Consider the following 11,855-nt stretch of genomic DNA (forward strand, 5'->3'; position numbering starts at 1 on the left):
CCAGACCTTTATTAGCGGATCGGACCGGATGGCCGTTGTAGAGAGGGTTGTTCCCCACCAGGCACGGGTGGCCGCCATTCCGGGAAAACTCTTGTTTGGGAGGAACCCGAGCCGAGGTCGGACGGTGTTTGCCGGGAAAACTCTTGTTTTTGAGGAATCGGGGCGGAGTGTGGTTGGAGTGGCTTTCTTTCAGCAGTAAATACATCAGAAATATATACGAAACTTGTTTATTGCTCTTGTTGGCTGTAACAAGAACCTTGTTTATTGCTGTCATAAACCATTTTAATGCTAGCAGTAACAGGAACCTGGTAAATCACTTTCATAAAATATTAACCGCTGCTAGTTACGCGTATAAAACTGGTATACTGCTCTTATAAACCATTTACTGCTGACAGTAACACAAGAAAACTCGGAAACTGCTTTCATTGGTCATTTCACTGCTTGAAGTAACAGAAGTCTTGTAAACTGCTCTCATAGACCACTTAACTGCTGGCACTAACATAATTGAGACTGCTGGTCTTACATAATTTATATGAGAATTTTAAACTTCTCGTATATACCAGTTAACTGCTAGCAATAATAGACATAAAAACCTGATCAACTGTTCAAATAAAGCATACTGATAAACTGTTCTTAGTCATATTTAAATGCTGGCAGTTACATATATAGGAGACTGGTAAACGTTCTTATAAGCTATTTAACTGCTGACAGTAAAATAGTAAGAAAAATGAGGAAACTGCTCTTAGTAATACTGTTTTATTGCTGGTGGTTGCATATCCTGCTCTTAAAAACATCATTTAACTACCTGTAGTATCATATACATGAAACTGATGAAAGTAATCGCAGAAACAACTTTTAACTATGGACATCTATCTGACACTGATACCAGATATCGTCATTTAACCGCTATCATTATATAATATAATGTTTATAAGAAATATAGAAAACTAAAAAAATCGTATATTTTATCAGCTGTCAACAGCTGTCAATATCATCGTTGCACTTGCGCGATCCAATAACATAAAATTTAATAAGAACAAATGAACGCGCACGAGACTTCGTTTACAAGTTTGAAGATAGAAATAGATTAAGAACGCTTCAGTTTACGATACGGCGAATGTATGTGTGAAGGGTAGGTTTGACGGCCTATTACACATCTGTATTATGCCATTCCCATCACCTAACTGGTAATACAGCTTTATTAACTGTTGTAACTGCTGGCAGTGGTAGCAGTTAACTGGTGTTAGTACACACGATGAATTGCTGTCACTGCTTGAAGTTAACTGCGATACTCAATAAACTGCTGTAACTGCTGGCAATATGAACAGTTAACTGTTGTTCCTGCTGGCAGTAGCAGTAGTTAATTGCTGTAACTGCTGGCAGAAGGAACAGTTAACTGCTGTAACTGCTGGCAGTAGCAGCATTTAACTGCTCCTACTGCTGCTACTGCTGTACTGCCAACTTCACGCTGATGTGATAACAATGTTTTAGTTTGAAAGATTTTCGACCGTGTCTGAGTCCATACGGCAAGGAAATATAGACAAACAATACATAAACGTGTAGTTATGCGTTTGACCAAAATAGGGTACCTGGGTAGCTCTAGATATTCAGGACATGTCAAAAGAAGGTAAACGGATCGTTTTAGAACTTAAAATATTTCACTATTTTAACCATATCTTGAAGTTTTTCGACCTAATTTGAGCTCCTACCATAGGAACATACGGTACATGTAAATGTGTATAAAATTCTAGGATACAGTTTGAAATCTGTAGTAGCTCTAAAGGCTAGGATAGGTCATATTGATGAATGGTAGTATATGTTAAAGTCCCTACATATTAGATACAATACATGAATGTGTAGATAGATGTATCCACTTTAATAGGTTTACTATTAAGTCATTATCAACTTTGGCCTTTGACAGACGGTCAGACGTTCTAATTTTGTGAATATAAAAGCCATTTACAAAGTCACAATTTCGAATTAGTAACTCGAAGTTTTTAAAGGCAATTAACAAAGTCAAAATTTCGAATTAGTAACTGGAAGTTTTTAAATTTCGTCTTAGTATCTTATAATTTCGTGTTACTTATCCCAAAATTTTGTGTAGGAAAAGAAAGTAGTAAGTGCCTCTTCTCAGTTACCGTTTATCTTGTGTAGAGAATAGGCATTTTATTGTAGCGGCCATGGTGCATTTTGCACTACATAAGAACAAAGTCAACCAGAAACAATATATCAAGAATTCTACGTCCCAAGCGAGATCAATCCCAGCTAGCAAAATATATGGGACCCATAAAGGACCCCGTATTGTTTTCTATATGGGGCCCACATGGGACTTGCAAATGGGATTGGCATGGGTCACAAATGGGCTTCAAAATAAATACATTGGTGTACCAAATCCATGAAACATTGTATATGGGTCCAATATGGGTCTGATGTGGTCAAATACTTACAATATGGGTCCCGTATGGTACATTTGCCCAGATATAGCCCATATGGGCCCAATATAGGCTTGCGTGCTTGGATGATGGGAAAGTGATTCAAAGTCAGTGTCACTAGCCACTGGGCCTCGGAAGCCTCTTCGTGTACATATGGTCAGTCGCTGTGTGTACTTGTTTCAGTTACAATTACCGATATCTCCATGTGAAGTGCTGTATTGGCGGCAGCGTTATTTGAATATGACCTTTTTCCGTCGGACTTTGACCTTGTTTCTTTCTTCTTCTTAAAAATAACCATTACAGAGTAATAATGGTTAACATACCGTTTTGCGCCTCAGCTAAACTGCAATATACGGCTACAAGACACACCACTTTAACGATCCAAAAACATCTACACATCCACCGAGTCATGTTTCAAACATGCTTAAATTCTATTAGTGTACCTGAAAATGTAATGAGACATGAAAAGACAATTTGAAATCATTGCTTAAAAAGAAAGGGGATTTACTCAAAATATTAAAAAGTGTCTCATGCTCTTGTACCAAACATTTCTACATGGTAAGTGGCGCATGTCAACGTTTTGTTATGCTGCAATGTTAAAAATATTCAGTAAGGGAATCTTATGAAGTGTCGCACTTAGTGAAATACACAGGTCTTTGTAGTCCGATTATTCGAAGAAGAAAAAAGACTACTTAATCGCCAGGGTTGCTTTCATGTAAATGTTTAATGGTCGGTTCAAAATCCACTGTACATATATTATAATTACACCTCAAATACTTTTCCTAAAGGGCCAGGTACCCAAAAGGGTAGTGTCGCAATATACTGTGATATTGTTGGTTCAAGTATTACAGTCGGATTCTCAATTTTGCTTTATCTTCTTATTAATAACTACTGCCTCTTTTACATTTAGAACTCAGTTAGGGACTGGTCTTGGATGAGTAGATGAACAAAAATGTAGAATATAGTTTCGTGATTCCAATCGTCAAGGTAGTTGGAGGCTAACATAATTTATAAAAACAAAACCCCACCACTTCCCCGACCCATTTTCCTTTCCTGTTTTTTTTTTCTGCGTTCAGTTTTACCCTTCTGTCATGGCTGAATTACATGGTCAAATTACACAACATCATCGTCTGGACTGTTCCAAAATATGGACAAGACAATAAACCAAACTTGTACACTAATCGATATCAGCGATCGTTGCCGGAGCTAAACCAAACTTGTACACTAATCGATATCAGCGCCCGTTGCCGGAGCTAAACCAAACTTGTACACTAATCGATATCAGCGCCCGTTGCCGGAGCTAAACCAAACTTGTACACTAATCGATATCAGCGATCGTTACCGGAGCTAAACCAAACTTGTACACTAATCGATATCAGCGCCCGTTGCCGGAGCTAAACCAAACTTGTACACTAATCGATATCAGCGATCGTTACCGGAGCTAAACCAAACTTGTACACTAATCGATATCAGCGATCGTTACCGGAGCTGACCCATATTTGGATGCTAATCATTATCAGCGACCGTTGCCGGAGCTGAAAATTCGTATTTCTAATTCTAACAGAATTTGACTTTAATAGGCAGTTAATTTCATAACTAAATTTGACCATCTTTAATATGTATTTTATTACATAATTTAATGTTATACAGATACCAAGTCATTTTCAAGGTTTTATTAGACCATCTTTGATTTTGTAATTTAAGCGAGTAATGACATTTTTCTAGCATAAACTAGTTTTTGTATCCATTGCCGGGGCAAATCATTAGGTATATAAATGTCAAAACATTTCGTACATTCTATATTTCTCTGCCAATATTTTTTCAGCCATGGCCACTATCATTCCAATATCTTTTAAAATAAATGGGTCTAAAATTACAGTTTGTAAGTTATAATATTTTCCGGTTTTGTTGTCGGATAATCAGTATTATGACTAATATCGACTGTCGTTCATTTATTGCAATGATTTAAAGACACAGAGTCCATTGTTTACATTTTTATTCGTTATCGGTGCACTTTTAAAAACCATTATGTTTACAAAAAGAACACTTGTGCGGTCCCTGAACAACGTACATTAATATACACTCTAATTGCTTTTCATAGCTACATGTATTTTGATTAGTGTATATGACTACACCTGACAAAACTTAATATCTCAGAAACAGTACGATAGTTTTCAATAAAACAGTGTGCAGGATTAAAACGGAATCATTAATGTATCATCCATATAAAAAACGAATTTCTTGCGTGTTAAACATCTAGGGAAGCGTGCGATTGTCCATACTTTTAGAATAGCCCTCGTTACGTTGTAGTTTTAAGTGTTTTACTCAGTCCAGGCTTTATTCTGCGTTACCTATATAAATGACGTTACGCCTTTACTTCCGGTTTGGATTATCAAATAAGCAGAAGTACCTTAAAACGTCTTTTTGTGTGCACTTAAGATTGTGATACATGCGCAGTCACGGACTCTTCGATGCTATATGTTAGATCGTACTTATTTAGTTCCTTGTCTATATCATATAAATATACAAAATGTGAGACACCATTTTCAGTAATTCAGAGCATTTTAGTGATATGAAACAATACAACATAATATGTAAATAGACATTTATTCAATACATCGAACTAAACCTGGAAATTCAGATTGAAAGAGATCGATACTTTTTGTTGATTCGTGAAATTATTCCGAATAATGGCATCATAAAATCAGCAAGAAGTTTGCGGATCTCCGTAAACATTGGCAAATAACTGCAGCATTATACCTATACTTTTTATGTCACCGTATGACAGAAAAGTAAACATACAAACTTAAGAAGCCTTCTAAACATCCACAAAATAGATTGTTTTTCTATACAAGAAAATGTCATCAATATTGTGATTTTCCCATGAGGAAATCTTTACTAAAGATTAAAACTAAAATCAGTTTAGCACAAAAATCAAGCACAAGACCCTATTTTTGTCATCGGTCGAATACTTTCTGAGTATATTTCGATTTTTCTTAGAAACAAGCGCGCTTTTATCAAATTATACATTGTAGAAAATGTCAAGTGGGACAGGCGGAACTACATTTTATCAGTCGCACACATAATGATAACTTGTTTCCTATGCATTTACAGTTTCCTTTTGATGATTTATTAAATGAGCCGTGCCATGAGAAAACCAACATAGTGGCTTTGCGACCAGCATGGATCCAGACCAGCCTGCGCATCCGCGCAATCTGGTCAGGATCCATGCTGTTCGCTAACGGTTTCTCTAATTGCAATAGACTTTGAAAGCGGACAGCATGGATCCTGACCAGACTGCGCTGGATCCATGCTGGTCGCAAACCCACTATGTTGGTTTTCTCATGGCGCGGCTCAAAACATGTCATAGCCTTACTTCCGTAATCAATGAGCACTTATCGCTTATATACATGCGTTAACAACTTTTAATTACTTATCAAAATAAAATTTATGAGCTAACAAGAGCTGTCGGATGACAGCAAGCTCGACTATTCGAAGAATTGATTGAAGAATGGAGTCAAAATATTTCTACAGATATTTAGACAAAAGAAAAAAATACATTAGACAAACAATGTTCATGTATTTGTGGATTTCGATAAGTCTTGCACTAAATGGTAATGTGTGAACCAATTCCAAAGTCCAAAAAGGGCCATTATTCAGCCAAAATAGTTGTCAGAGTTATGTACTCTTGCCTACAGATGGCAATCATCATGATAAACAAGTGTTCAAACTTTAAAAGCCATATGTCAAATAGTTCTGACAAAACGTGGACTTGTATGAAATCAGAACCAATTTCCAAGTCCAAAAAGGGCAATAATTTAGCCAAAATATATGAGTTATGTACTCTTTTCTACAGATAGAGACTATTATACTGAATAAGTGATAAAAGTTTCAAAGCCATATGTCAAACACTTTACACAAAATATGAACTGGTACGAAAAACGTAACCAAGATTTCTAAGTCAAAAGGGGCCATAATTCAGCCAAAATCCTTGATGAAGTTATGTACTCTTGCCTATAACTGGACATGGTGATGGTAAACAGGTGTTGAAAGTTTCAAAGCTTTATCTCCAAAGACTTTGTCAAAATGTGGACTGGTACGAAAAACTTAACCAAGGTGTGACGCCGTGGTGAGTATGATAGCTCTACTTATTCTTCAAATAGTCGAGCTAAAAATCGGTCTTTAAACATTTACACAATTTCTGATTCGATGTTGTCTGTTTTAAATACCAGACAAAGATGTTATGTATGTTTTCACTTTATAAAAATCCTGACAATCATTCTAATATTTATGTTACAACACATCTAAACTTTTTGTTTTACGCCTTTGTTCTGTAAAGGGTTTACTGTAAGTACAAACAAATTGCGATTCTATAGGCAAAGAAAATGCTATCGTGATATTAAACTTTTAAACAGAGATGTTAATGTCAATATTCAAATTGATGAAATAATGCTTTCTTTAGTAAATGGGTTGCTGGATTAAACATAACGGTATAACGGCTCTGGCCTCCCCATTTTTCTATTTTGTTATCAGGTAAATCTGTTTCCCTCCTTATTTAGTTTTCAGCGTTTTACATCCACTATTGTTGATAATGTTTTTTTTTTTCTTTTTTCAGCGTCAAAGGTTCAACGGACCTATTTTTTTTTTCTTTTTTTTAATTTCCTATATATTTTCACAGAGCTGCCACAGGGTATAAATCCTTGGCTTACTTTAAAGAACTATCACTAGAATGACACCAGTTAAGATTTAAGTAGAATTTATTCAGCGGCCCGTTTATTAAAAAATAAAACTACTCTTCAACACAACAGACTTACAGTAGGTATGACATAATTTGGAACAGTATATTTAGATAAACTCCTGGGCCAAATCAATAAAGACACACACAGTTATATTGATTTGTGTGTGAAAAATAAAGAAGTGACAATTACAGTTACTATACATCATATTTTCTGCATATGTAACGAAAACGGTTAAAATATTACAAGAGAAAAAAGAGAATGTGCACCTTTTAGAATTTCAAATTTTATTATAGAATATATATATATATATATATATATATATATATCATATGCCATGATACACCAAAATTAGAAATTGCAGGCTATGATATGTTTTTGGCATTTTCTTTCAGAATGAATGATTTGCTATAGACATTTAAGGTGTTCGTTATCATGTCCATCTCGCTTCTGACTGGTATTGGTCGGTCCTTATAACCCTAGTGGTAGATGTAAATGTATTATTCAAATTTATCATATGCCTATATAAATTCTGCCAAAGATACGGCTTGTATTTCACAAGTAATTACGAACAGGCAGAAAAAAAATCCGTATTGTACCTTCTGTATTGTATGTTGCCGGACTAATATGCATCACCTGACACCATTCTATAAATAGCACACACAAAAACTACCCTCAGTTCTATTTAACTTCGATAAACCTCGAAGATTTCTATCGATAACAAACCAACAAACAAATAACAAAAGGTCATTAAAACACCTAGATCTGAGATTTTTTTTTTATCAGGCTCTCGTTGATTTTGACCACGAGGCGCGCAAAATCAACCGGCCGTGCTGAATACGCCATCCCAGATCAAGCTACTATTGTGATAACTCTATTCGATGAAGCGAATTTCTTCTCTAGACAAATCTTGTATTGTTTACAATATTTTGAACAATAAAAATAACTTTATGAATGTTTCCCTGCAGTAGCATTTGCAGCATATCTGCGGTTTATTTTTCAGTATAATTTAGATATATGAAACATACAACAGTCATGCTGGACAACAGCAGGTTAGCAGTATATGCTGAATTTGCAGTATGTATTGCATATGCAGCATGTCTCAGCATAATTGCATCATAATTCAAATATTTGAAACATGCTACATTTATATTTCATGCTTTGACATTGAATAGAAAAAAGTGTATAGCATGATTGCCACATTGCTGCAAATATACTGCAGATATACTGCAACAGTACTGGAATAATAATACAATTGTGTAAGGTTATAAGGTACATGCAGTTATAGATCGAAAGTGGTTTTTTTCAACAATTTACATCGAAGCATCTATACAGAATTCACCGAAACTAACAGGGTAATAGGGAGGACGGACAAACTTTGATACTGGGTTACACATTTAAAAATATTCACTGTCGAGTAAAAAAGCTTTAAAAGGAATATTATAAATTACCCTCTTTCCTTTGTTTTCTATAATGAAAGGGATTCATAAGTAATAAATTGTAAAAACACTTACTTTAATGTTCCATAATTCCGAGCTGTCGACGAAATACACACTTTACAGAAAGGAATTAAACTTCACATATACTAGAATTTACTATTTATGCAAAGTCCTTGATTTCTCATCCCCGACATATGATAAAAAAATGAAATGCCATAAAACGTATCCTTAGGCTTGAAATTCAGTTTAAATCCACCGCTTGTTCTGTGTAAAGATACTCGATAATTCAACAAATGTTTTTCGTCTCATGAAAAAGGGTGATATTAAATAACCATATTTCAAAAAGTAATTTATTTACAGCATTTGTAAATTGTATACGCCTTAAGACCTAACACCAACAAATGAAAATGATAAATTTTGAAAAAAATCCAAGTGATCCCTTTTTATGTGCGCATTTATACATTATAAAATATTTGAATATAAACAAGTACAATTACAAATGTTGCCTTTAAAATGACGGTTGGTCATATCCTTCAAATGAAATATCTAGAAAATAAATCTGAATTTCACTACATCTGGTCCGGATGCATTAACTTAAGTTACTTATTATTACAGTTTATGGTGTGAATTTACATGTTAATAATTAACAATATTATGTGCAATATTTGATGTGAGAAGCACTATCATAAAGGGGTTATTACGCGGCTAAACCGTATTCAAACCAAACAAGTGTTCGCGTTTTTTAAACCAAAAGGGCGACCATTAACGGCTACATTATACTAATTCAGTTTCTTTTAATTTCATATAATTTAAACTTAAATTTTGACTTTAAATAAACATCATAAAAAATAATCTATTTAGTAATACAAAACCCTCTGATAATGCTCCCAGGAAATTTGCTATTGAGCAAGAACGCGTATGTTTTCTCAATGAAATAAAACTAATACCCGGAAATTCACAATGATCTAATCTTTTTTTTTCAGTACACTAAGCCAAAAACTTTAATATAACAGCCACATCCTTATAAGACTCATCAATACAGCATGGTATTACATTTTAAACTACTTCAAACGTAACACTGAGTAGTCACTTCTTGTCCTAAACTGGTTTCTGTTCGACGTAGGACAAACATACATTAAACAATTATTGACCCTTGAGCCATTTGATATGATGCGATATTCACTATGTATATATCACATCATATCCAATGGCTCAAGAGTCAATAATTATTTTATTAAATGGGTTCAGGTTTATGAATACGTCACAAGTAATAATTAAGTAACATGGGAAACTTCCATTCTATTTTTAGAAAGTTATGATTAATGGGGAAAACCTACTAACAATTAAATATGAAATATAAATGTAATTTAGGTTATTTTTGGAACATATAATAATTATAGGTTATTAAATTTGTGTCGAGAAATATGCATGAGTTCTGCAACGGAAAAATTGCGCGACTTTATGACGTAATATTATTCCGCGAAAGAACGTCAGTGCATTTTTCTCGATGCAAATCTAATAAATTTTTTTACATACGCATCTATACTTACATTTGTTCTATAAATGATATAAATTTGCTCTTAAGCCAGAATAAAATTGAAAATATCGTCGTTAAAGAACTTTTAAGCGCGACGACATACATGCCACTGACGTCACAAATGACGTCACACATCCGATATGAAATATGAACGTCAATATGGAAAAATATTGACGTTTCAGGTTCCACTGAAACTTAACGGAGTTTATAAGTGAGAATGTAATGATATAGTTTATTATTCTTTCACGCAATAACTTTCTACCTGTTATGATGTCAAATATGTTCTTATTATAGTATAGTAGTAATTATAAGAATTATCTCCAACGATCTCCTTGTTCACCTAAAAAAAAGTAGTGCTCACGAGACTGGGACTTCCATTTGCCCTTCAGCTGTCACCTTTAAATTGTTAAATACTTTGATTATACAAAAATATAAAAATAAAAAAAATATCATGCGAAATAGCATATGATCATGTTCAAAATAAAGTGCAATCAAAGTGACCGCTATTAAAATAGTAGTACTATGTCGAGTTATAGAACCAAATGGCCTGCATAGAAAATGAGACTGGAGAGATTAAATACACACGAGAAATAAATGCATTTTTACGATGAATAAGTAGATACATGCATCAAGAATGAAGCCAAAACAAACCTTCATCTATCAAACAGACTGCATCAAAGTAACATAAGTAGATACATGCATCAAGAATGAAGCTAAAACACACCTTCATCTATCAAACAGACTGCATCAAAGTAACATAAGTAGATACAGGCATCAAGAATGAAGCCAAAAAACACATTCATCTATCAAACAGACTGCATCAAAGTAACATAAGTAGATACAGGCATCAAGAATGAAGCCAAAAAACACATTTATCTATCAAACAGACTGCATCAAAGTAACATAAGTAGATACAGGCATCAAGAATGAAGCCAGAAAACACATTCATCTATCAAACAGACTGCATCAAAGTAACATAAGTAGATACATGCATCAACAATGAAGCCAATAAACACCTCCATCAATGAAAGAGACTTCGACAATGCAACATAAGCAGATACATGCATCAAGAATAAAGCCAGAAACTCCTTCATCAATAAAAGGTGCAACATTAGCAGATGCATGCCCCAGGAATGAAGCCAATAAAAACCTTCATCAATAAAAGTGACTGCAACAAAGTAACATTAGTAGATACATGCATCAACAATGAAGCCAATAAACACCTTTAGCAATAAATGAGACTACAACAATGCAACATTAGTAGATACATACTTCTTGCCTACCTAGCGGGGAAAGTATACATTTATCCGAGCACGCGCCGGGGATAGATATTCTTGTCTTTCCCTAGGGAAATACCCTGTCTAAAATAGCGTGCACTAAGGTGACATCACATAGTACTGGTACCATTGTGACGTCATAAACTTTATAAATAATGTCAAGAAATACCCAAACCTATTTGTCTCCACGATCTATTTTGAAGATGATAGGCAAGAAAAATGATCTAACATGTCTGCCTGTGTAAGACAGCTGTTTGCCCTACCCTCGGGCCAGCATGGATAAAAAACCTCGCTAACGCTCGATTTTCCATTCCACACTGTCCCTCGGGTAGGGAAAACCCCGTCTTACACAGGCAGGCATGTAAGATCCTTATAATCAACAATGAAGCCAATAAACACCTTCATCAATAAAAGTGACTACAACAAAGCACATT

General features: G+C 34.6%; 1 protein-coding gene across 1 annotated transcript in view; it reads right to left on the reverse strand.

The window, feature by feature from the left end:
• The window catches only part of LOC128550825 (receptor tyrosine-protein kinase erbB-4-like), a 28,696-nt gene extending 19,493 nt beyond the window's left edge, over positions 1-9,203 (reverse strand). The window contains exons 1-2 of the mRNA XM_053530656.1: positions 8,683-9,203; positions 2,756-2,875 (exon numbers count right to left, since the gene is read on the reverse strand). Of these exons, the coding sequence (XP_053386631.1) occupies positions 2,756-2,843 (88 nt within the window). The 5' untranslated portion in view covers positions 2,844-2,875; positions 8,683-9,203. The remainder of the gene's footprint in view (positions 1-2,755; positions 2,876-8,682) is intronic.
• Between the last annotated feature and the right edge of the window lie 2,652 nt (positions 9,204-11,855).

The sequence above is a fragment of the Mercenaria mercenaria genome, chromosome 18 (genome assembly GCF_021730395.1).
Source record: "Mercenaria mercenaria strain notata chromosome 18, MADL_Memer_1, whole genome shotgun sequence".
NCBI lineage: Eukaryota > Metazoa > Mollusca > Bivalvia > Venerida > Veneridae > Mercenaria > Mercenaria mercenaria.